This window comes from Electrona antarctica, assembly GCF_951216825.1.
Source record: "Electrona antarctica genome assembly, chromosome: 24".
Taxonomy (NCBI): domain Eukaryota; kingdom Metazoa; phylum Chordata; class Actinopteri; order Myctophiformes; family Myctophidae; genus Electrona; species Electrona antarctica.
The window spans coordinates 9300410-9325815 of record NC_136803.1 but is presented as its reverse complement, the minus strand read 5'-3'; the positions used below and the strand labels follow the sequence as shown (position 1 = coordinate 9325815).

The window sequence follows — 25406 nt, the reverse complement described above, 5'->3', positions numbered from 1 at the left end:
TCTGACTGGCTGCTTAGTGCTTACGTCTGTGTCTCTGACTGGCTGCTTAGTGCTTACGTCTGTGTCTCTGACTGACTCCTTACGTCTGTGTCTCTCACTCCTTACGTCTGTGTCTCTGACTGACTCCTTACGTCTGTGTCTCTCACTCCTTACGTCTGTGTCTCTGACTGACTCCTTACGTCTGTGTCTCTGACCGACTGCTTAGTGCTTACGTCTGTGTCTCTGACTGACTCCTTACGTCTGTGTCTCTCACACCTTTCCGTCTGTGTCTCCGACCCGTCGCGGCGCCACAGCTCTGGAGTCCAAGCTGGTGAGTCAGTTCTGCGAGGACGAGAACGGAGCCTTGATCTACAACCGGATGAAGAACAACGGCTACAACGGCGGCAACAACGGCTACGCCGGCAACGGCAGGAACGGGAACAACGGGAATAACGGGAACTACGCCATCGGCGGTCACACCTACCGGCCGGCCGGCGAACCGGAGCGGCCGCTCAATGGTCGACATAAGGGCAGCAGCACCCACAGTCAGGTTGGCAGACATAAGGGCGGCAGCACCCACAGTCAGGTTGGCAGACATAAGGGCGGCAGCACCCACAGTCAGGCTGGCAGACTACTGCTCACATACACTGTAGCTTCGAGCAGTGGTTCCCAAACTTTTTAGCTGGTAGACCCAAATGAGAAATTCGATGTCTCCCCCGGGACGCAAACTATTGAAATGGTTCATGGAATTGCGTTGATTTCTTTCATTTATTCATGAAATTCTTTTTAAAACTATAGCTTATTTTGTAATTGTTTGTTTGTAAATTGACTCACTGGAGTAGAGCAAAAAAAAGAGAAAGAAACGGCTACAGCGGAACTCCCCATTAAGTTAATTTACAAGACGTCTACACAATTAGAGAATTTAGAAGAATTGTTATTTTGATAAACATTTGCCTGTTACCTCTCCTATGGTACCAACATCATTTAAACATATTCTTTAGTTTTGGGTCTGCAAGGCTAAATCTCATCAAATGGTTTTCCATGACTCCAATGCAGAATACATTTTAGGCCTTGATATGAAATAAGGGTTGAAAACCACTGCCATACACTAATCCATAGATTAGACCCACTTAAGCCTGGTTATGCCTCATTGCACTTGGAGCGACACAATGTAGATGTGATGTTTGGTGTGCAGCACAATGTGCAACCAAGTATAAATCAGCCATTACTCTATCCAAGAGCCTAAAAATGTAATGAAACGTAACTATTTTCCATGTTAGATTATCAATTGTCTTTTCCTCTTTTTTGTATTTTTATCTAAGGGGGGCCACGAAGGAGGTGGGGGTCAGAACGTGCACGTCGTCGGGACAGACTGGGGAACGGATCGCGGCGACACGTTTAACCGCGGGGACACGCTTAACCGCAACACCACGTCCACCGTTCTCGTCCCTCCGGTCAGGGAGGGAGCGTCCACCGGTGCAGGAGGCTCCTCTTCATCGTCCTCAGGTGGATCTGGGCACTATGTCCCTCCACCACAGCAGCCTCGCCCTCTTCCCAAAGGTACAAGGAACAACCGTTTACTTTTGAGACTAGATTAGATGCTCTTATCTTTCTGATATAAATCCAGGAATTTCTGTCTTTGTGCGTCTGTCGCTCACTTGCCTTCAATTCTTGGCCGATCAACACTTGCGTATTATGGAGATCCCCGAAATCTCTTTAGTTAGGTAGATCGATAGATTACCGACGCCATAGACCGACTTCTATAGACTGACTTCTCAGATAATGGCTACCTCTCATGCCCCTTTTACACCAGAACGGTGTCCATAGAAAACAGCAAAATAAAGTAATCGTTTGCTGGGGTCCCTTTAGACCAGAACGGCATTATTGTGGGGTGAAAACGCAACAAAGTGAAAACACCTTCCAGAGTGGAAATCTTTGAAAACATTGCATCCTCCCGTTCTGTTAACATTTATTCTTTCAAATGTAAAATCTTTGTCTACAATAGGGGTTCTCAACGTTTTTGGCCGGGGACCCCCGGAAATGCTTTGGCAATGTCTCGGGACCCCCGCCCCGCCCCCCTCCCGACCCCCAATATAAATTGACTGCTACAATAACCTTAAACCATTTTGGGCGGGAACCCCTTTTGGTGTTTTAAGCATTGTTATAATTTAGCTATTGAAAAATAGCAGATCTACAAGCTCATAGCGCGCCACCGAGTGGCGTGCTACGAGCTTGTAGGTCTGCTATTTTTGAAAAATCGTGAAAATAAAATTAAAACAAAAATCTTTTTTTTTTTTTTTTTTTTTTTAAATAATTTGGGGACCCCCCAAAATAATTTGGCGACCCCCCGAGGGGTCGCGACCCACGGGTTGAGAACCCCTGGTCTACAACATGAGATCTCTCTCTCTCTCCTTCCAGAAGTGGTACCACTGGACCCCCGCTGTGCTCTGGCCCTGGACCAGGGCCCGTGTCGGGACTACAACATCCGATGGTACTACGACAAGCAGGCCAACGCCTGCGCTCAGTTCTGGTACGGCGGCTGTGAGGGCAACACGAACCGCTACGAGACGGAGGCCGAGTGCAAGAGGACGTGCGTGTCGGCCCGGTCCACAGCAGGTACGGCACGCACATGAGCCCACCGACGGACGCAAAACCCCAACACAACCCTCGTTTCTGTGGCCCGTTGATGATATAAGCGACAGAGGGCCCATCTCTCCACCTCTGTACACACACCCCCTCCCTCCTTTTCCTCCCTCTCAGCTTTCCTATTATCTTCCTCTATAAAGACAATTCATCTGGACTGCAGAGAGAGGACTGTTTAAAAAAAACCTACATTTTGTATTTCTTTATCTGCTCTTACATATGTGGATACTGTACAGAAAAGACCTTTCCTTACCTTTTTTATTTTTATTTTTTTATATATCTTTACGGGGTACATTTTTCTCACTTTCATACTTTCTCTGGTGTGTTCTAAATGTGACTTCCTAGAGCCACGTGCTACGTTGTGTTTCTTGTACTGTACGTGCAAACCTACTTGGCCACTCAGAGTGAGTGTGATCAACCATCCTATCTATCATCTGGCTAAGCCAGGGGTGGGCAACTTTGACCATGGAGAGGGCCATTATATTTCCACACTCACTCCACATTACATATTACTTTCGTAGCAAAAATTGCTGATCTACTGTAGATCAGCTATTTTGGCTATATTTGAATTTGAATTTTGAATTGAAATCCTGAAAAGTACAATTTTGATTTTATTTCAAATGCATTTAGTTAGAACATGTTAACTTTATGAACTAAATTCAAATACATTGGACACAAAAAGACTAGTCTAGTCATCAAGCTACATATGACTGAAGTAATTAAAGCGGGGTCATGTTTGGAATTGTAACAGCTGAAAACAATAACATATCAGTATTCCGATATTAACCTGCGGGCTGCATTAAGTGATGGTGGGGGCGGCATGTGTCCCCCGGGCCGCCAGTTGCCCATGTGTGGGCTAAGCCATCGCGTTGTCTGGCCGTAGCTGAGTGGGTGTAGAGATAATTGGAAGGTCACCGGGTCGACCTTCGGCTCGACCGGTCCACGAGTCCCCAGAGCAAAACCCTTAAACCCACTTAACAGCTTCCCCTGTGCAGTCTGAGCCATCTGAGCAGCCATCTGCGGGTTGAAGCGGTAAAAGTAATGTATACCCTCCCTTACTCCCTGGTCCTTTACGTACATTTCTCTTTCTGTGCAAAGGTTCTGCGGGTCAGCGAATATTACAGCCATGCCGTTTTAACAGAGAAATGACAGACCTGTAAGCGTTTTATTGGCTCTGAACATGATTGACTGCTCATGTTCCAGGTGTGTTGTGTTTTTGTACTGTAGCGCGTTTGAGACGTGGCCTCTGCCACACATCTTCTGTACAGTAGATTTTTTTTTAATTGGGGGAGGTAGCTAATATTGGCCAATAAAATCATAGGATTATATATATATATAAAAAAAAACGCTTAATTAAAAAAGAAAAAACATTCATGCTAATTATCTGTGATGTTCCAAGTCTCACTCTGGTTTCAAAGGAAGCCATTTAATTAATTTGATCTGCACTTATTGCGTATGGGGGAAATCTGCTAATGAGGCCTGTGAAAGCAACACATACGTACAATCCGTCACATTCTTTAGCACCTATTGCACAGTACCGTATATGATCTAATACTATATGATTCTGACAGAGAATCTAGCTTGGGATAGCTACAGCACACCAACAGGGTGAAAATAGACCTTATTTTTACTGACTAAATATCTCACTGTCCTCTCAAGAATCTACATGAGCACTTGGAAGAGTTTCCTTTTAAAATGTCATGTCTACAATTTGATAATAACAGCGAGTATATGAGTTTACGTTCATGACTTTTGGCTGCAGCATATGGCATAATATTATACACATTATAGATATTCACAGACAGAGATTATCTGATGAGAACATTTTGGAAAAGATATAGAATTTGGTAGTTATTCTTATGTATTCTTGTATGTTTTTTTTAACAGATGTCTTGTTTTTATGTGTTTGTGTTTTTTTTCGTTTGTTTTTTAATCAGCACTGATCATTTCCAGATAGCAAGCTGATCTTTTCCAAAAAATGATACAGAGAATCAAAGAGTTGAATCCCAGCAGATAGACCACTGTGCCGCTCTGTCACGTTTAGCTGTAGTTTTGTTTAAGCGTTTAAAGATGGAGTGCTGTGATTTCTGTTTTCTGTTTTGTATGTATCTATGGAGCTAACATTACTCCAATAGACCCCCAGGTGTGGTTAGAATATTGAAATATGTCTTCCCTGTGTATTTTTGGTTTCTTCCTGAAAGCTGACATCCTTTGAGTCAAAAGGCCCAATCGAAATACACCACATTAGTGACATCACAATATCATCCCCTCCCCTAGTCCCTCCCCCTTTATCATAGAATTACAGCTGTGGGTGCAGCTTCAGTTCAGGTGGATCACCGCCCACCTGAAAACAAGGCATACTTAATGAACTGGTGGGTGTGGCCACATGAAACCATCATTTTAACACTTTCTGTACATTTTTTGAAAAAACCTCCTCCTAATATAATCATAGTACCTGATGATCATATTTTGGGGGAGAGGGTCACGGCATATCATCTTTAAGTGTTGAACCACTTACGTCCTAAATTCTTCGTTGTACGATAATCTGAAGACGGCTGATCTACAAGCCCTCAACACATTGCATTACAACGTGTTGTGGGCATATCTGCCATTTTAAATGTTTTAAAACAATGATTTTTTTTTAACTTAAAAATAGAGAAAGATTTGAACTATTTTGTAAATGTAGCCCAAAATAGTGATGCCAAGGTGAAAGTGGTTAAGCTGTGTGACATGGTGATTAGTGTGTACCTGTTTCAGGCCTGTAAAGTCTGTAAAGTCTGCAGAGAACATAGAGTTTGTTTCACTAACAAAACAAAACCTAACCATAATACCTCAGTGTAGTCTAGTCAATATTAGAGATGCTCTGATAATCGGCAACCGATTGATGATCGGCCGATATTCACTCCAAATGACTCGATCAGCGATGAACCCTATCTGGAGAAATCGTCCTATACCATTTAAGTGGTATAAAAGTCAATCAGATATATTGTATAATATCATTCTGCATCTTTGTGACAGGCCTAAACATCCCCCCCTTACTCCCCACACACACAGGAACAGTTTTGATGTGGGTTTTGACAATTTTGGAAATATTAAAATCTTCCCATTAGGCACAAGATCGGTATCGGCCGATCATGAGAAAAACTATCGGTGATCGGGATCGGTCCCAAAAACCCTGATCGGAGCATCCCTAGTCAATATCGCTGATCGCCATCATTCATTTCACTTCACTGTGTTTTTTTATACTGAGAAATAAACATATTGAGTGTTTTAATCTGTTTAGCTCCTTGTTCACGACAGCCAATAACATGCAGTAAACCTTTTGGTCAAATCTGTTCAGTTATAGTGGCAAATTTGCAATCAATTTAGCTTCTTTCTTTGATACTATGGACAAATACTGTGTAACATGGAGGAATAGTCTTTGAATACACTTGAATGTGTTTTTTAGTTTTTTTTTTCTTTTTCAGTGAAATGTGTTTACATTGTTTCAGTAATTTGTTCACCACTAATTCAATAAACGTCAAGAATTCCTCCCTATTTTCTCTCACAAAATAATTTATATGGATATGTGGACACGCATAATCGCATATACACTAAAGCAAACACAAAAATTGACACTTATCGTGCCTGCGAGGACCCCCCCCCCCCCCCCCCCCCATTTGAAAAGACATGCCAGGGACCCCCGTCTCTAGCAGAGATTCTCAACCATTTTAATTTCAAGGACCCTCAGTTTTATATACAATAGGCTACGGACGGACCCCCATTTAATGGCATTTCTGTCTCTGAGAGCCCAATTTATATTCTAATATTAATTTAACTCTGAGATTGTACAAATGGAACCAAATGGACCCTAGTTACAGACCCATAAGGGCCCATTTGGTTACAAACGATATAATTTAACTGCAGGGGACCCCCTGGAACTGCCTCAAGGACCCCTTGGGGTCCCCACTTTGAGAACCACTGCTGTAAGGGAGGCGGACGTTACTGTATTATATAGCTCAGTGGGTCTCAAGCATTCGCATTCGCGGCCCACCCACCTCACCACTTAACATGGCATCCTACTGGCTGCTGACCGTGTTTAGTGGTCAGATGGGCGGGGCCACGTGCATTTTCAGATCATGCTTATTTTAATGGTCGATTAATCAATTGTGTTCCAGCTTGGATCAATGCGAGCAAAGCTAATACAGTAGCCTATATACTATGTTCTTTTTTTTGTGTACCGAAAATAAGACTAATTTTCTTTCAAGGTTTTAAAGAAAAAGAAATGCCAATGACAAATATCCTTATGGCCCACTAGTGGGCCCCTGCCCACAGGTTGAGAACCGCTGACTTAGCCCTACCCTGAACTAACATTAGTACTACAGATGCAAACTCTAAACTCAATTTCATTAATATATTCTTAAGCACTTAAGCCCTATATACTTTGTTGTATGACATACTGAAAATAAGTTGTGTTGTGAGCTTATGAAATGGCTATTTTAGGGGGGGAAATTATTAGATTATTTTTTTGTTTTTTCCCTGTAATTTTGAAACTCATTTATTCACCCAGTGTCAATTTTCTAATGTAATCCTGGGTGCTAGACTCTCTCTGCCAACCTGGGGAGAGCAGCGGACTGACCTCATTCTTCCTTATTCTATGCATTATGAGTCCAAAGCGCTTTTTTTCACCTGACCGGGGGGGGGGGGTTCAATGTATTTAGTCTTAGTTTTAGTCATCATAGCTTAGTTTTCATTTATAGTTTCCATTTAGTTTCTGTCAGTGAAAAAAGGTAGTCATAGTATTAGTCGACGAAATCAACACCGATACAGAAGACTTCCCTGTATTACTGTACAGGCTGTGAATGGAACGTTGGCCCGACAACAACAATTATATAGAGATATTGTTGAAAGGCGTGGGTGTGTCTTTAATATTAAAAAAGCCTGCACAGAATACATTGCTCTCTGTCCTATAGTGCTTAAATTACATGTCAGGCCCACCGCACCTCGACGAGTGCCATAGTCTGATCTATCTTTAGTGCTCGCACACAGGAGACCCCTGTTATCTAACTCTATAACACTCCTCGACACTTTTTTTATCGGGCCATGGAAACAGGGCTGAAAAAAATGTAGGTTTTTACACGGGGTCCTAGTCACGTGCACATGCAAGTGTCCTTAATATGTCCACTCGTAGTATACAGTTGGGTGCCACCGATATTGTCCCTTATCATTTGACCCATTTAGGCCTGACCTCAAAATTTTAAAAAAATCCTTCTAAATCCTCCAGTTTTCTGAAATAAATATTTTCACGATTTTTCAAAAATAGCAGACCTACAAGCTCGTAGCGCGCCACTCGGTGGTGCGCTATGAGCTTGTAGATCTGCTATTTTTCAATAGCTAAATTATAACATAATGTTTAAAACACCAAAAGGGGTTCCCGCCCAAAATGGGTTAACTGTCCTTTTGCGCAGATCACGCAAACCTCAGCAAAAAGAAAAGGACAATATCGATGGCCTCCAACTGTAGCTACCATTGTGCCAGGGCTCGGTGAGAGGAAACGGACCACAGCAGGCGTTCGTTCAAACATTATTTTAACATTCAGTAACATAAATCAAGGTGAGCGGGCATCATTGCTTAGTGGGAAGGGAGGCCCTCTAGTAGTGGTTCCCAAACTTTTTACCTCAAGAAATTGGAAGTTTGCCCGGGTCCCAAACTAGTGAAAATAGCACATCTACAAGCGTGTAGATCTGCTATTCTCACTACTCCTTAAACATTATTTCTGTGATTTTATTTTATTTTATTAATTAAATAGTTTTTAAATGTTGGATTAATTTGATGAAAAGTTGTGATTTGGCAAAACGTTCTCCAGTAAACAGAAGGTGACTGGTTCACCTGCCGGTTCACCCAGATGTGTCGAAGTGTCCCTGGGCAACACACTTACTGTATAACTGCCCCCACCCCCTCCACCGAGCTCTCATCACGACCATCTGAGCAGCCAGCAGCTGGGTGAAGCTAAGGTCCTACCTTTAAGCTGCGAATGTCACACTTGTCTCCGGTCTCAGGTTATTGAAGGGAGGAGGGACTAGAAGCTACAAAGCAGTAGAATATCACACAACACTGTCAATTTTTGAGTGGTGCAAACCACTCCAATAACCAGCTTTGTCTGTATCTATGTGTCTATGTATGTGTGTAGCTGTACGTGGGGCCACGTACAGGTAAGCATGGTTGCTATGGTTAGTGTGTGACGTAGTGTGTGAACAGTTGCACCACTCAGTTCACACGGGTGTGATTTTTTTTTTGCCAACGGCTGATTCGGTCTGGCTTATTAGCCAGGCTAACAAAGCAGAGTAAAAAGGAACACACTGCCATGTCAGAGGTCCTCTCCCCAGTGTCTGGGGTTCATCCTGTGCACTGGACTAGTTCAGTGCTTTATCAAGGCACACAATTATTCTTTGTGTGCACCGATTTCCCAAATACAGAGACAAATTCTATACTCTCACATGCTACTTAAAGCAGAAAATGTGTCAATTTTGCCTGCACAAAATGGTACCCCAACTTTCAGCAGCTGTCACAGATTCTCCCAGGGAAACTGAATTGCAGATGTGACACCTTTTTCAAACACTTTGGTGAAGAAATATCTTGGTAAGGAATTTATTCACAGATTTGTTTTTAATATCCCCTGACTGCTTAAATCAGCCGTCACCCACAGCACGCCACCACGACCACCTTTTTAAAGGATTACAGGCCCTGAACACTCATCCAGGTGTTTCAGTTACTCTTACTCTCTTGCTGATTATACACCTGTAGTCAGGTCGAAGCTATGCTGACAATTTGACCACGTCACAAAAAAACCCTATGGGCCCAATAAGAATGATGACAAGGCAAACTGGCCTGCAAACCATAAACAGGAGTGTGAGGGAGGGAGCTGTCACTCAAACCTAGCTTTCGCGCACGCCCCCGCACAGCCCTGAGAAGAGGAGTAAACCGTGTAATCAGTGAGAGCGTACGGCTGAAAACACCTGTGAGTGTTTCAGGACCTTTCATTTTCATATATCTTAAAATGGAATAACTGCCGGCCTGTCTTCCTGTATTATTGAGCTTGTGCCTTTCAGCGTTGCACTACCGCCGTTTTTACAGGGTTCATTTGGAGAGCAACAGAGAGAACTCCCCCTCCCCCCCCAACCCCCTCCTCAAACACATGCCCCACCTCCCCAGCAGCTGACCTCTTGCTTTCGAAACAATGAGCCCCAGCATGGGGGGGGGAAATTACAGACGAAGCTGATAGGTGCAGGGAGCTGTCGATCAAGCCTCATGCCTTTCACCTGTTTCCCTGCAGCAGCTGTGTGATGACACACCCTCAAACCCTTCTGATCCCAATTTAGCCCAAAGCGTCACCCACTACACTATACTACACAGTACAGGCACGTTTACATCTCACTTGCGCGAAAGCGCCTGGCGTGCTCGCTGCAGCCATTTTGTGACAGAGTGGATCCTATTCCACATCAGCGGTCAATCGTGAGACTGTCCAAAGATTGAATGAATGAATGAATGAAGGAAGGAAAGGTTTCAAAATAGATGAATGAATCAGTCAGTGTGCTGATGAATGGAATGCTCTGATGAATCCTTTCAGAATATAACACTCCAGTGCAACATTATTACGGGTAATGAGCTCAGCTTGGCAGCAGCACTGACATGTCATTGTCCCTCTTTAGCTACTGTTAGAACCCCAGGCTGTGACACTTTGGGGGCTGAGTCATGGTGGCGTGTGCCCCGTCCCGTCCCGTCCCCCCCAGTCACACACACACTGTTCCAGTTGCTTCTTTCACTCTGGTATGGGGGCAGCTGCATGGGGGACAGGGCCTCTACTCGGATTTGGCCCAACCAGACTCCATTGAGCTGCGGCAGGGAGGTGAGAAGGGGTGTGGGGAAAGGGGTCTAGGGAGCTAAATTTAGCGAGAGCGCAGGATTAAATTGCATTGCAGACTCTCTAGGACGGGAACCCTTTCCTCTCCTCTGCCTTTTCTGTCCAGCGTCGGCTGCCAGGAGGACCTCTGTGTGGACGCCGTCTCCTCTCCTCCGCGAACCTCTCCCCTCGTTTCGGTTTTCGTCCTCGCCTTTGTCTTTGTCTCGCTCCCCCCCCTTCCCTTCTTCCCTCCCTCCCCCCTGCTCGCCGAAACCAAAAATGGACCCCAACGCCATCAAGGAGGAACTGAGGCTCTTCCAGAGCACCTTGCTCCAGGACGGCCTCAAGGAGCTGCTGAACGAGAACAAGTTCGTGGACTGCACGCTGAAGGTGGGCGACCGCTGCTTCCCGTGCCACCGGCTCATCATGGCCGCCTGCAGCCCCTACTTCCGCGAGGTCTTCTTCACGGAGGAAGGCAAGGAGGTGGAGAACACCAAGGAGGTAATCATACTCTTTATTGTCCCTAAATGATATTCATTCTGTTCAAGCAGCCACAACGAAAACAACACATATCACAGAAAAAACATAACACCAAAGACACAGAACCTCTTCTATCGGCATGGCAGTTTGTTTAATGCCTCGGTGGCTGGAGGCCAGGACAAAACTCCTACTAAAGCGGGCCTTTTTCCAGGCTAAGGTTCTGTATCTTTGTTCAGGTGAGATGAGGTTGAAAAAGCGATACAAGGCATGATCAGTGTCATGTGATACTGAAAGGTTTGTTTCTGTTGGGCATGGTCACTATGGTGTAGAACAGTGGTTCTCAACCTGTGGTCCGGGGACCACCGGAGGTCCTTGAGGGGGTTCCAGGTGGCCCCCAGTTAAACTTAAATGATGGAGAGTTGGTAACCAAATGGATCCAAATAAATTTACTCTTGAGAGCATACAATGAGAGCATACAATGAAACCAAATGGACCTGTACGGGTCCATTTGGTTTCATTGTATGCTCTCAAGAGTTAATGTATTGTTAAACATCTGCATTACTTAATTTACAAGAAGTGTACACAAGAATTGTTATTATTGTTTTTCATCTCCTATTGACCACATCAATACAGCATGGCATTGTGGACATCTTATTCAACGACAACAAAATATTCAAAGACAAATTTGGGGTCTGAGAGGCTAAATGTCATCAAGGTGGTCCGTGGCTTAAATTAAATGCATTATAAATAATGGACCTTGACATGAAAAGGGTTGAAAACCACTGATGTAGAAACAACAGAACAGTTACAACAGAACAGGTTGAATAATGCTTTAATTCGGACCACGTCAAGGTGGTTCTGGAACAGTTACAACAGAACAGATTGAATAATGCTTTAATGTGTCCCACGTCAAGCTGGTTCTGGAACAGTTACAACAGAACAGATTGAATAATGCTTTAATGTGTCCCACGTCCAGGTGGTTCTGGAACAGTTACAACAGAACAGGTTGAATAATGCTTTAATGTGTCCCACGTCAAGGTGGTTCTGGACGACGTGAACCCAGATGTTCTGGACATGGTCATCCAGTACCTGTACTCGGCCGAGATCGACCTGAACGACAACAACGTCCAGGACATCTTCGCCGTGGCCAACCGCTTCCAGATCCCCTCCGTGTTCACCGTGTGCGTCAACTACCTGCAGAAGAAGCTGTCGCCGGCCAACTGCCTGGCCGTCTTCCGCATGGGCCTGGTGCTGAACTGCCCGCGCCTCGCCGTGGCGGCGCGCAACTACGTGGCCGACCGCTTCGAGGAGATGCGCACGGACGCCGAGTTCCTGCAGCTGGCGCCGCACGAGCTGTTCGCCATCATCGGCGGAGACTCGCTCAACGTGGAGCGCGAGGAGATGGTGTTCGAGGCGCTGATGGCGTGGGTGCGCCACGACAAGGCCAGCCGCGTTAAAGTCCTGGGTGACGCGCTCGACTGCGTCCGCTTCCGGCTCATGCCCGAGAAGTACTTCCAGGTAGGGGTGCACAGTTATGAAATTATGACCGATATCCAAACTCCGGTCATATCTGCCGATACCGATTCTGACCGATTCCGATATTATACAGAGGACCACACTGGAAACAAGCCTAGGCCCTATAGGGGCTTGGCCCTTTTCCAAGTGAATGAGATGAGTACACAAATTAAATGTACAGTAGACAAATGTAAAGTTTATTTTTACTTAAGATTTTACATCATATTTGATTTGGCTTTTGTTCTAGACTAGAGGTACTTGACACTTTTGATTCATATTGAACTCATTGATGATTTTTTTCATTTTGCATTTTTTGCTGGTGAAAACCGATTAAATAATAGGGATTATTGGCCTGGGCCATGGCTTAATGGTCCAGGCACCTTGGCTGGTAATCCAGTCTGGCAGTGTGCTGCGGGTTCGACTCCCGATCCCAACGGCCTTTACTGCATGTCACCCCCCCATCTCTCTCCCCATTTCCTGTCAGCCTACTGTCTGTCCCTCCATAAAAAATATAAAATAAAGGCGAAAGCCACAAAAAAAAAACATTTAAAAAAATAAAAAAATAATAGGGATTATTTTTAGACTGATCCGATACCGCTATGGCATTTTTATATTATATGGGCGATTCCGATCATGCTACCGATTACATCGTGCATCCCTACTTCCAGGACAAGGTGGAGACGGACGACATCATCAAGGCGGACCCCGACGTGCAGAAGAAGATGGAGACCGTCCGGGACGCCTTCAAGGGGAAGCTCCCGGAGGTGCCGGCGAAGAAGGAAGGGGAGGAGGGGGAGGAGGAGGAGGGCGAGGAGGAGAGCAGCCTGCTCCCCGGCTGCCTGAACGACACCATCCGCCACGGCATGTACGCGCGCGACCTCATCCTGATGATCAACGACTCGGCCGCCGTGGCCTACGACGTGGTGGAGAACGAGTGCTTCCTGGCGGCCATGTCGGACCAGGTGCCGCGCAACCACGTCAGCATGTCGTCGGAGGCCAACAGGCTGTACATCGTGGGAGGCCTGTTCGTCGAGGAGGACAACAAGGACGTGCCGCTGCAGTGCTACTTCTACACGGTAAGAAGACGCTTAACTCCCGCACGTGTCAAATCTATTAGTTTAACTCTTAGATTAAGGTTAGGGTTGTGTCCGGGTAGAGGGTGGAGCACTCGCCTTTCGACCACAAGGTCACGGGTTCGAACCCGGGCACCACTAACACAGCGTATGAGTAGCACGGCATGATGTCGTGTGGTAAGTACTGGGCGCTGATGGTTAGGTGTTGCACTCCACCTCAGCATTCCATCTCCCAGAGGTCTAGCGCATTGAAACGGCGATAGACACCCGCACCTTGGCTGATACCCACAATAAGCCTCTCTGGCTTATTGGATAGAAATTAGGATAGAAATATTTTTTGCATCTGTGTGCGTGCGTGCGTGCGTGCGTGCGTGCGTGCGTGCGAGAGAGAGAGAGAGAGAGAGAGAGAGAGAGACACTGGTGCAGTCATATTGTTAATTCATTCAACATCGCTTTTTTTTCCTTTCTTTTTTCTTTTTTTTTTATAAAAAAGTAAATCAAAACAACAATTCAGCTGTGGTTCAAAATGATTGTTATTAATATTATTAATATTAATATTACAATAATTAAATAATAATAGAAATGTACATCAGAAGGTGAAATCATGAAATCGATGATATACTGTAATAAATCTAGATATTCGTCATAATGTAACACTATCACTATTAATGGTAGATAACGAATCGTTAATGGAAATCGATAGATATGCTCAGCTGTCGACGACACTGTTAGTCCTCCCATCGTGTGGTTTGTGAAGTTAAGCTTTAATATTTGTATGCCGTCTGAGTCTACGCGACTCCTTCCACAAGCAGAGGCAGAGAAAGGCTGAGCAATAAAACAGCAGGGACTGGAGATGATGTCAGTTAAACTTATAACCTCTCACAGACCTCGCGGGGGTCTCACAGCATGGTGCTTTTATGTGGTTTTCCCTCAGCATTCATTCAGTCTTTATTACTGATAGTGGCAGTGGGTGAGGGACAGGAAGGAGACTGGGGATGACGTGCAGCAAAGAGCCTGGGGTCACATTTGAACCCGGGCCAGCTGTGAGAATGACCATAGCCTTAATATTTATCCCCATTTAGACCTGAGGCCGATTCTACAAAATGTCTTCTAAATCGCAACGGTGTTCTGAGAAACGTTATGTTGCTACTGTATATCCGTTGGTTCTCAAGTGTTTTCATGTCACTATTAATTCTAGCCTGGCTAATAAGCCAGACCGAATCAGCCGTTGGCACACAAAAAAAATTGCCTGCCGGCGGATTAGTGTTGTGTGATATTAGTCTGGCTTATTAGCCAGGCTATATTAATTCATCATTAATTGTTTCGATGAATTGAGTAGGCTACATATAAGGATTGATTGATTGATTGAAATATTTATTAACAGTTTGCAGAATTACAGTACATTTCAAGCACAAACTCAATACAAAGGCTCTTAACTGTGAGTGGACGACCCAATTGAGCATTACACTTGTTTCCAATAGGGTCCACCATGTTCAATTCATCAAAAACATTTAGAGACGTACAAATAAGACACTTCTATATAGACAAGGGACAGAACAGGAATTCATCATAATGGAGGTAAAAAGGGAAAAGAAACATATACAGTGAGGGAAAAAGGGGGGGGGGACCCCATTGACCCCATTGGAAACAAGCCATAGTGCTTGTACAACCCCTGCATTGCCGTCCTGCGATTTATTAAAAAACATTGCGCTTGGAGCAAAAATGTAATGTCTGCACAGTAAAGATATGCATGCCAATAAGTGTGTTGATTTATTCTTGTCATTGTGCATCATGAGAGGGCAAGCCGAGAAGTGTAAACTCCAGACAGTTCAATTAATTTCTCAGAGTTTTTACTGCATGTTTGTGTACTCATGACATATGGCCCTGGTTTGTCCCTGCAGTTTGACCCCCTGGCATCGGACTGGGTTGCCCTGCCACCCATGCCCTCGCCAAGATGTCTGTTCAACCTGGGCGAGACCGGGAACCTGGTCTTTGCTGTGGCTGGGAAAGACCTCCAGACCAATGAGTCCTTAGACAGCGTCATGTGTTATGACACAGAGTGAGTCCCTCTTACCTCTTCATTCAGTTCTCCCTGTTCTGTTAGTTTATCTTTCTTTCTTTCTTTCTTTCTTTCTTTCTTTCTTTCTTTCTTTCTTTCTTTCTTTCTTATCGATCGATCGATCTTTTGCTGATTTGCTCTCACTCCATTCTGTTTGTTTTCAGGTAACAATTGCCTTTGATGAAGACCGGTATAGGTCGAAAGTTTTTCCTCCTTTTTAACTATTTTGTGTGCCCGGATAGATGACTTGAAAAATGTATTGATGAATAACGGCACAAAGAAAATATGTGACAAATGTAATGATGAGCTGCATATCCATGTCACCTCACCTAAGCTGTTTGCTCATTAGGAAATATTACACTGCCAGTGAATGGAGTGTGTTTCTAATTGTATGTACTATACGTACGTGATCATCCCACTACAGTAGAAAATATATACTAGCTGATCATGCAAAGCTTGGCCAATCAAATCCGAATCTCACGTTTGTGATGCACAAGGGCAATTTTAATATATAGGATTTCAGACTGTCAGAGTGTCAGGGAAATATTTAGGTGTTTAATTTACTTCCAATGATAAAGTTCAGAGTCAAAACGGTTCTGAGAGAAAACCAGCAAGGAGATATACTGTAGTGTGAGACAGAGGGGGAGGGGAGTCAAACATTTGGCTGCTTGTACCTGTATGTGACAAATACGTAAATATCTCTTCTTGAGAGAGTGTGAGACTATTCCTGTTCGTTTTCTCACCTATTAGGAGGGTACAGAGGAGGGAGGGGGAGGCAGGCAGGCAGGGAGGGGGAGACAGGCAGGCAGGCAGGCAGGCAGGCAGGCAGCAGGGCCGGATTAACACCTCTGAGGGCCCCTGGGCACTGAAGCTCGAAGGGCCCCCCTTCACGCGCGCGCAACATTTTTGCTGTTTCGGAGCCGTTTTGGGGCAGTTTTATGCCGTTATATTGGCCTATTTCCGGTCGCCTACCCCCCCCAGAGTGACAGCCAATCTAGCGCATTGTTGCTGCTTTACACATAATTGCACTTTTCAGCTGCCCTTCTCACCAACAATAAAACACTAATCTTTTTAGACACCATTTATTTAATTCGGATTAGCAGGAAAATTTTCTTTTTTGAGGGCCCCCTGGTGCCCAAGGGCCCCTGGGCACGTGCCCAAAGTGCCCATATGGTAGATCCGGCCCTGAGACAGACAGACAGACAGACAGACAGACAGACAGACAGACAGACAGACAGACAGACAGACAGACAGACAGACAGACAGACAGACAGACCCCTCTAAAAGAGTAAAAGTCCAGCCCCTCCTCCCTCTATTTACACATTTTCCCTTTTTTCTGTGTATGGTCATGACCATGACAGACAGACAGACAGGCAGACAGAGATAGGGAAGAAATCATGAGAGGTTTGACATTGAAACAACAGTTTCTGTCTTTGCGGTTCATGTCTGTTAAGAATTTGTTGGAGTGTGAAAACGGAATGTACAGGAGGAACAACTGAGAACCTTTAACTGATGACCTATATCGCCCCCTCTGCTCAGGAAGATGAAATGGAGCGAGAGCAAGAAACTCCCACTGAAGATCCACGGTCACGCTGTTGTCTCCCATAAAGGACTGGTCTACTGCCTCGGAGGAAAGACAGACGACAAGTGAGTGTGTCTGTGTGTGTGTGTGTGTGTGTGTGTGTGTGTGTGTGTGTGTGTGTCTCTGTGTGTGTGTGTGTGTGTGTGTGTGTGTGTGTGTGTGTGTGTGTGTGTGTGTGTGTGTGTGTGTGTGTGTGTGTGTGTGTGTGTGTGTGGTGTGTGTGTGTGTAGTGTGTGCGTGCGTGCGTGCGTGTCAGGCCATATGTTGTGAGTCACAGCTGTTTGTGTTCCGTCATTCTGTTAAGCTCTTTGGAAGGTGGGAGTGGGCAACACAAGTTAGCAACAGTTTGCTCACTTTGCTGTTTGTTTGTCCAAATATAATCTCCTAGAATTACCAAACGTAAATGTATTGTTCGTGTAATGGAAATTTGGTTTAATACAATAATATAACCCTGTGTTTGTTACGGGTAGAAGAACTACAATGGAAATAAGTTCTGGACTAGTATCTCATCCTCGGATGGATGGTTATAACTGCTAACTAAACTAAACCCATCTAAGATAACTGATACAAATGCTATGGATTCACTCGTTTCTGTCAGACTTATTTACCTCCACCTGTTACTTTTTAAGTGGTGCAACCACTTCCTTACGCAGCTTTGTGTGTCTGTGGGTGGCTGGCTGGCTGGCTGTCTGTGTCCGTCCCTGGCTGTGTCCGAGCACGAAAATAGCGTTTGGTTGGTTTTCACAACTGTTGTGCAGCCTAACACACACACACCCACACACACACACACACACACACATATACACACACACACACACACACATATTAACTGTATATATGATGATTTTGGGTGTGACAGTACAGTACAGTGACAGTACAGTACAGTAGAGGGACCCCCACACGGTAACTCTGTCATTTCTCGACCGCTTCGGACGCGGGGCGGCTTGCCGGAACCGGGCACGTTCCTGTGGGTCTGGACTCTGGAAGTTTCGGGGACCCCCCCGGGGACTCCCGCACAGAGTTGCACCACTTACTTCACACGGGTGTGATTTTATCATCTTCCTCCCCCACAGCAAAGCCTTTAACACAATCATGTGTGCATGAGTTATGCTTTAGGCCGGCACTCTGTCCTGTGCATAATTTGTATAAGAAAAGTAAAACGTTTATACTCAGTGGAGAGACATAACTGAAGGAAAGGTTCTGGCACAACTTCACCCGCTAGGAAGATGCCTGAAAACATTCTGCAGAACAGGAGAAAAATGATTTGCTGAACACTTACTTGCTGTACTGTAGATTAGAAGAAAAGCGACTTTTTTCTAGACGTTGAAAAGAAAACTTTGGTAACTGTCTATGAAAACATCATATTGGGGCAGCAGTGGCTCAGGAGGTAGATCAGCCCTTCGACCCCGGGCTCCCCCAGAACTAGTGTCCTTGAGCAAGACTCTGAACCCCTGATTGCTCCCGATGAGCGAGTTGGTGCCTTGCATGGTTTCCTCCGCCATCGGTGTATGAATGTGTGTGTGAATGAGTGAATGTAATGCACAATGTAAAGCTCCCTGGAAAAAGCCACTATATAAATGCACCATTTACCATAAACATAATGTGTTATCATGTGCTGTGATTATTGTTTTAAAGAATTCAGAATATGAGTGCTTATAGTACAGTAGGCGTACTGCAAGGACATTTGATACCTTTCCATCCATCAACTAATGGAGAGGATAATGCGACTAATAGGCATTAAACTCCATGAGCTGTAGTGTCGGGTGATGGAGCAGGTGCTGAGTTGCTTATATCTTTGCAGTTGCTTATGCAGGTGCTTTTACACTATGACCCCTCTAGTCCATTTTGACTTGAGATCAGATTCTAAAAAATGTCTTCTACATCCTGACAGTTTTCTGAAAAAGCTATGTTTCTATGTCAGTCGTTCTTCGATTTTTCTAAAATAGCAGACCTACAAGCTCGTAGCGTGCCACTCGGTGGCGCGCTATGAGCTTGTAGATCTGCTATTTTTCAATAGCTAAAGCATAACATAATGCTAACACCAAAAGGGGTTCCCGGCCCCCCCAAAATGGGCTAGACATCTCGGGTCATCTGGGACTGATCCGCTAACTGTTCCCAGACTTAAGACAAGACATGGTGAGTCAGCGGTTAGTTGTTATGCCACACTTTATTTAGTTTGAACAAACTTCGTGAGGATCTGAGGCTTTCACCAACGCTGACTACCGCTGCTTTAAAATCCAACAGCTCTTATGTATGTCCTCCACTGTATGCTGTTACACTAAAGGTTATGTTGTTGGTTTGTTTTTTAGATTAAAAAAAAAAGACAATTTATCAGCTGCAGTTTTATGGTGTTCCAGCTCAGAATTTGTCTGCTTTTTTTGTTTGTTTTCACTTTTTTATCCTGTATCCTTCCCTCGATTGGATCGAATTAGCATGAGGACCTTAAAAATAAATATTTTCCGCTAACTAAAGATCTGGAGAGCCTTTTACTGAACAAGAGAGAAGGATGAGAGAAGGATGAGGCTGGCAGGGCACTGCGTCAGGCACCCAGAACTTGAGGCAAGTAAATTGACCCTATGGGAGCCAACCCAGGGCAAAGCCAGGAGGGGAAAGAAGCGTACCACCTACAGTATGTAGACGTGCTGCGGCACGACAGCTTGGCTGACAACACTGCAGAGCTCAAGAACCTGATGTTGGATTACTTGGATAGGAAATTGTGGAGGGCAGCGATCCCGGAATCCCGAGTTGGTGTTGGCTAGACCTCACTCTCGCACCAACTAACTAACTGAACAAACAATTCATATTTTTTGTTATCTTTCATTTTTATCTAATACATTTTTTGTGCTTTATATAAAGGACTGTGAAATTGGCTTTGTGTGTGAAATGCGCTTTACAACTAAATATCAGCCTTGTTTTAGACCCTCCATGTCACGACTTACACACCCCTGCTAAGGCCCACGACTGAACCCCCAAATCCAGCATTTCCCCAAGCTGTGCCTACCAACCTTCCAGCCTTGAAATATGATATGATAATATAGTACTGCGTCAGTTTTCACTGAAATTTGTCTTGTGACCCAGCGGCCTTGTATGCAACACATACAGTATGCACACATTTGACCTAATACAAAACAGAAAAGAAAATACAATGACATACAAATAAAGGCAAGAGCAATGTCCACAGCTCAGTCTAGTCCTGGTCAAGGACAAAATACCTCTTCAGTCTGACCGTATTGTTATGCTGGAACACCATATCTCCTTCCTGAAGGCAGCAACCTATACTCTCCATACAAAACATGGCTAGTATTTGAGATGATATTCCTTGCTAACCTTAGGATGCTGTTATCATACATGGATGTATAGAGTCTCTGAAGTAGTTGTCCAACAATATTTGAACAACATTTTCAGTTCAGTCAGACAACTCAAGAAGGATGTAATATATATTTATTGAATATAGATGAGCAATACAGTATATTCATTATGGTTTGGCGATGTATTGGATCTGCTTTTTAGGTACTTAGATCAAGCGCATCAGTCCCGACCGAGGGACTCCGAATCCCCCGTACCTAAACAGTAGATCCAAAACGACAGGTGGTAGCTGGGGTGGAGGTGGGTGCGCAGCAGGTTTGTATACTGCAGCGCGCAGGTATACGGTAGCAGCAGCGAGCAAGCAAGCAGAAGGAGGAATGCAAACCTCCGGTTAAAGTAGCCGGTATGAAGATGGAGTGAGTGTGTGATTGGCTGAGTGAATCATGTGAATGGGAGCGTGATGCTGAGGCGGTACTGAGGTTCCCTGACTGAACTTGCTCTGCGCATGTCTACGACAGGCGCAAATGCTCATTTGTTGCAGCAGTTGTGAATGTAGGGCTACAGACAAGCATCCATACCAGGTGGTACTACAGTACTGGAGAACACTCATAATAACAGAAGTGAAAAACAAAAGAAGAATCCGCCTACTACTGTAGCACCAAAAGATCTTAAACGGCGAAGAAAAGAGATTCTTTGCTTTGTTTTCTTACACACTGATTCAACCTGATCTTTCCACGACAAAAGATCTATTACTACTCCTAAGTATGTATATATTATGAATATGAACATTCCTGGTTCCTTCCAACCTTCTTTGCTTATGAATCCCTCCACAGCAAAGCCCTCAACAAGGTGTTCTGCTACAACCACAAGCAGTCCGAGTGGAGAGAGCTGGCGGCCATGAAGACTGCCAGAGCTATGTTCGGCGCCATCGTCCACAACGGCCAGATCGTGGTGGCCGGAGGCGTGAATGAGGAGGGCCTGACCGCCGCGTGCGAAGTCTACGACTTCGCAACAAACAAGTACGAAACGATAGCCTTAACCACTTTAGATTCTACTATTGTAGAGAGTAGATGGTGTAAAGTAACTAAGTACATTTACTCAAGTACTGTAATGTACACTTGAGTTTATTTTAATTTCATTTTATTTTATTATTATTTTTTCAGTACTTTTACTTCTACTCCACTAAATCTACAATTATTTGAAAACTCTAGTTTATAGTTGCTTTTGATTACAAAATACATACTTTAACCACTTTTTAACCACTATTTTGGCCATTTGAAAATAGCCGATCTACAAGCTCACATTGCTATTTTTATACATTTTAAAACGTGTGAAATGAGACATTCTGCATAATGAATACTATTGGTACTTTAAGTACATTTTCGATACCAACGCCTTTGTACTTTTACTCAAGTCAATTTTGAATTCCGGAACTTTTACTTTACTTTTACTTAATACATTGCAGTATTTATACTCGAGTGTGAATGCTTTAGTATCCACCACTGGATGGAGAGTGTCTATGGCACAATGTAATGTATGTTTAACATGGTGTCTGTGCGTGCATGTGCGTGTGCGTGTGCGTGTGCGTGTGCGTGTGCGTGTGCGTGTGTGTGTGTGTGTGTGTGTGTGTGTGCGTGTGCGTGTGCGTGTGCGTGTGTGTGCGTGTCTCCTCAGGTGGGAGGCGTTCACAGAGTTCCCTCAGGAGAGGAGCTCCGTCAATCTGGTGAGCAGCGGGGGCTCCCTGTACGCCGTGGGAGGCTTCGCCATCATGCAGCTGGAGAACAAGGAGATGGGCCCCTCAGAGGTCACCGACGTCTGGCAGTAAGTCCCTCTGTCACTGCCTCTCAGCTATGGGCTTCTCCTTGAGGGTGGTTCTCAGATATGGGCTTCTCCTTGAGGGTGCTTCCCAGTGAAATGAGGAACCGTTTGAAACACTCAAAGCTATTGCAACGCGGCATGAGCTTGTATTATTATTATTAAATTGTTTTTATTGTTTTTTTCCCGACACACAAGACATACCTACATACATAATACACCACTAGACTACACATGGGCGTGAGCTTGTAGAAGTGTTGATACAATGTTCTCCTATCTATAGAATCTTTTCAAGTGGGGTCCACTGCAAAATAGCCTACATATAAATGTGAAGGTCCTGCACTACATCTAACCCTAACCCCATGAAAATGTTTGCGCACCACTAAACCCCCCACACCGACCCCCCCCCCCCACACACACACACACACCACAGCAAATTCAATCCTGCTGTTGTTATTTTCACTTGCTAACTTGCAAATGAGACAAACACATCACTGATGTGGCAATCATAGCATTAAAGTCCTCTCATGTCATATTGCTTATGGAAACACACATTTTCAAACTCATCTTAATTGGCCCTCACTCCGAGTCCTCACCAATTATTACAAATTTCGCTATAAACAGACGCTATCAAATATCACTGACTGACTGTTGTGACGACACAGAGACAACTCCCTGACAATATCGCTGAGACAGTTTATATATTTTTGGACCACAATGCTTATATGAGACAATTTAAAATGAAACTTCTACGGCCCTGGACCAGGGGATGAGCGAGTGACATCAGGACTTCGGTAGAGATTTCACCGTCTGTCCGCTCCGCTGTAGTGCTGACACAATGAAGTGACATTATTCCGGTAGAGTGTCTCAGCCCTGTGGTCGCTTCTCGCCTTTATTAAGGCGTCTTACTGGTAAGATATGGAACTATATCTGTCTACTCGCTCTGTGTCTCAGAGGTGGGTGGCTGTGGATAGTTGGTAAATCTGCCTACTAGTGACATCATTTGTGGGGATTCCAAGCTAATGGAAACCATAGACTCTCTCCCAGGAAAGCATGCTGATGCCACAGTAAAAAAAAAAAAAAATATTGTTTTAAACGAGCACAGATGATGTCACCCATAGGCAAATCTTCTAACCATCCAGTCCTCCTCTGAGACAGAGCATGGGTGACAGAGCAATAACAAGGACCCATACCGCATCTATGAAGATAATGTTGACAAATGTTGACAAAATGATCATGTATTTTATTTGGCCGCGGATCCCCCATCTGAAAATGTTTTGTTTCCCAAATAAAAAAAAATGTAATTTTTTTTTTTTATGCAACTGAATGGCTGTAAAAAGGAAATGAAGAGTTTACATATAGTACACATAGTACATGCATACACCTTCCCTAATGATTATATCTGGTTTCAGTATTTATTTATGGTGTATTGTCTCTATTATTAAGGTTATTGTAGCAGTCAATTTATATTGGAGGTCGGGTGGGGGCGGGGCGGGGGTCCCGAGACGTTGCCAAAGCATTTCCGGGGGTCCCCGGCCAAAAACGTTGAGAACCCCTGCCCTAGTTCATGGAAGTAATTTCTATGGAGAATATTATTGGGCCATCTTAGAATGGTCACGTGTAAGAACTGTGGTCCAAAAATAAACAAATTGTCCTGTCTGTGTCAGGTAGGTGGCTCTGTATCGTTAGTCAGTCACATTTCTGCTATTTTTGAGAATCACTGTTCTACTTTTCTAAATCCAAAGAGTTTTCTGAAAAACTTTATGTTGCTATACATATTATACACACACGCACACGCACACACGCGCGCACACGCACACGCACACACACACATACAGTACACACACACAGTGACAATATTGATATTGATACTTGTTTTGATTCCCTGTGGTTGTGCTCTCCACTCATCTAGGTACGAGGAGGATACCAAGCAGTGGGGCGGCATGCTGAGAGAGATGCGTTATGCTGCCGGATCCTCCTGCGTGTCCCTTCGTCTCAACATCGCCAGGATGCCCAAAATGTAGAGCGGTGTCCTTCATGAGCCCCCAAATGATGCCCCCCCCCCTCCCCTCCCCTCCCCTCCCCTCCCCTCCCCTCACTGGATAAAACACTTTGATGACACAATTTGATTTGTATTATTTTTATCTCTCTGCTCCGTCATCAACATTTGATACTGACTGGTAACTGGTTGTTTAAAAAAAAATATCAATAAATAAGCAGTACAATAATTAGAAAAGAGATTTTGATCGATCGATCGATTAAGTTAATGTTTCTGACTCTTCGTCTTCTTTTTGTAAAATAAACGTTTGTAAACGTCTTTCATTGGTGTTGTGTTGATCTACGCCAGGGGTGGGCAACTTTGACGTTGGAGAGGGCCATTTTATTTCCATACTCACTCCCTAGGGCCATATATTACTGTCGTAGCAAAAATAGCCGATCTGCGACGCGTTTTGAGCTTGTAGATCGGCTATTTTTTGCTATATTCGAATTGAAATCTTACATTTTTGCTATTTTTTAATTGGAATCCTGAAAATGAAAATTTTTATGTAATTTCAAATGCCTTTAATTATACGCGTGTTGCGCAATGAGCTACTAATTTAGACAGTAAGTAATTAAAGCGGGTCATGTTTGCATGTTGTGGAATTGTAACAGCTGAAACCAATATTATATCAGTATTCTGACATTAACCTGAGGGCCACATTAAGTGAAGGTGGGGGCCGCATGTGGCCCGCGGGCCGCCAGTTGCCCACCCCTGATCTACGCAGAGCGAGTCGGTGCGTGTATCAACACGCTATAGCAGGGTGTAGTTAAGAGCCCCCTGTCAGTCTGACAGGGGGCTCTCAGAAGATGCCAGGGTTTTGTGTTACAGTATTGTTCGGTTAAATCAAATATCCGGTCTGATATGTTGGACCTGTAACTCACTTTAAGATGCTCCAAAGCAAAAAAATAATACAACGTTTCGACCGCGAGGTATTTGTCAAGACTTGACGAAGCGTTGTTTTGCTTGCTGTGTCGCTGAATAAAACTTTGGAGCATCTTTTTTTTTTTTAAACTTAAATTTTATTTGCAGGTAGA

General features: G+C 44.4%; 2 protein-coding genes across 2 annotated transcripts in view; both read left to right on the top strand.

Annotated features, from left to right (window-relative positions):
• LOC306917210 (uncharacterized protein) overlaps positions 1-2890 on the top strand; it is a gene marked incomplete at its 5' end in the record, with an annotated part of 66187 nt that extends 63297 nt beyond the window's left edge. The window contains 3 exons of the mRNA XM_079495342.1: positions 294-529; positions 1302-1539; positions 2398-2890. Coding sequence (XP_079351468.1) covers positions 294-529; positions 1302-1539; positions 2398-2612 — 689 coding nt within the window. The 3' untranslated portion in view covers positions 2613-2890. The remainder of the gene's footprint in view (positions 1-293; positions 530-1301; positions 1540-2397) is intronic.
• A 7654-nt stretch (positions 2891-10544) lies between these two features.
• On the top strand, positions 10545-24648 carry klhl41b (kelch-like family member 41b). The gene is made up of 8 exons (XM_079495795.1): positions 10545-11002; positions 12020-12499; positions 13165-13572; positions 15471-15628; positions 17168-17275; positions 21350-21535; positions 22191-22337; positions 24244-24648. Exons 1-8 carry the CDS (start codon positions 10781-10783, stop codon positions 24353-24355), a joined length of 1821 nt encoding a protein of 606 aa, XP_079351921.1. The 5' UTR covers positions 10545-10780; the 3' UTR covers positions 24356-24648.
• Positions 24649-25406: the final 758 nt, after the last annotated feature.

What these genes read in the sequence shown, in the direction of transcription:
- klhl41b (XM_079495795.1), top strand. Translation starts at nt 10,781, where the DNA reads ATGGACCCCAACGCCATCAAGGAGGAACTGAGGCTCTTCCAGAGCACC. An exon ending in TGCCCGAGAAGTACTTCCAG is followed by an intron (nt 12,500 to 13,164) that starts GTAGGGGTGCAC and finishes CCCTACTTCCAG; the next exon opens with GACAAGGTGGAGACGGACGA. An exon ending in GAGGTCACCGACGTCTGGCA is followed by an intron (nt 22,338 to 24,243) that starts GTAAGTCCCTCT and finishes CCACTCATCTAG; the next exon opens with GTACGAGGAGGATACCAAGC.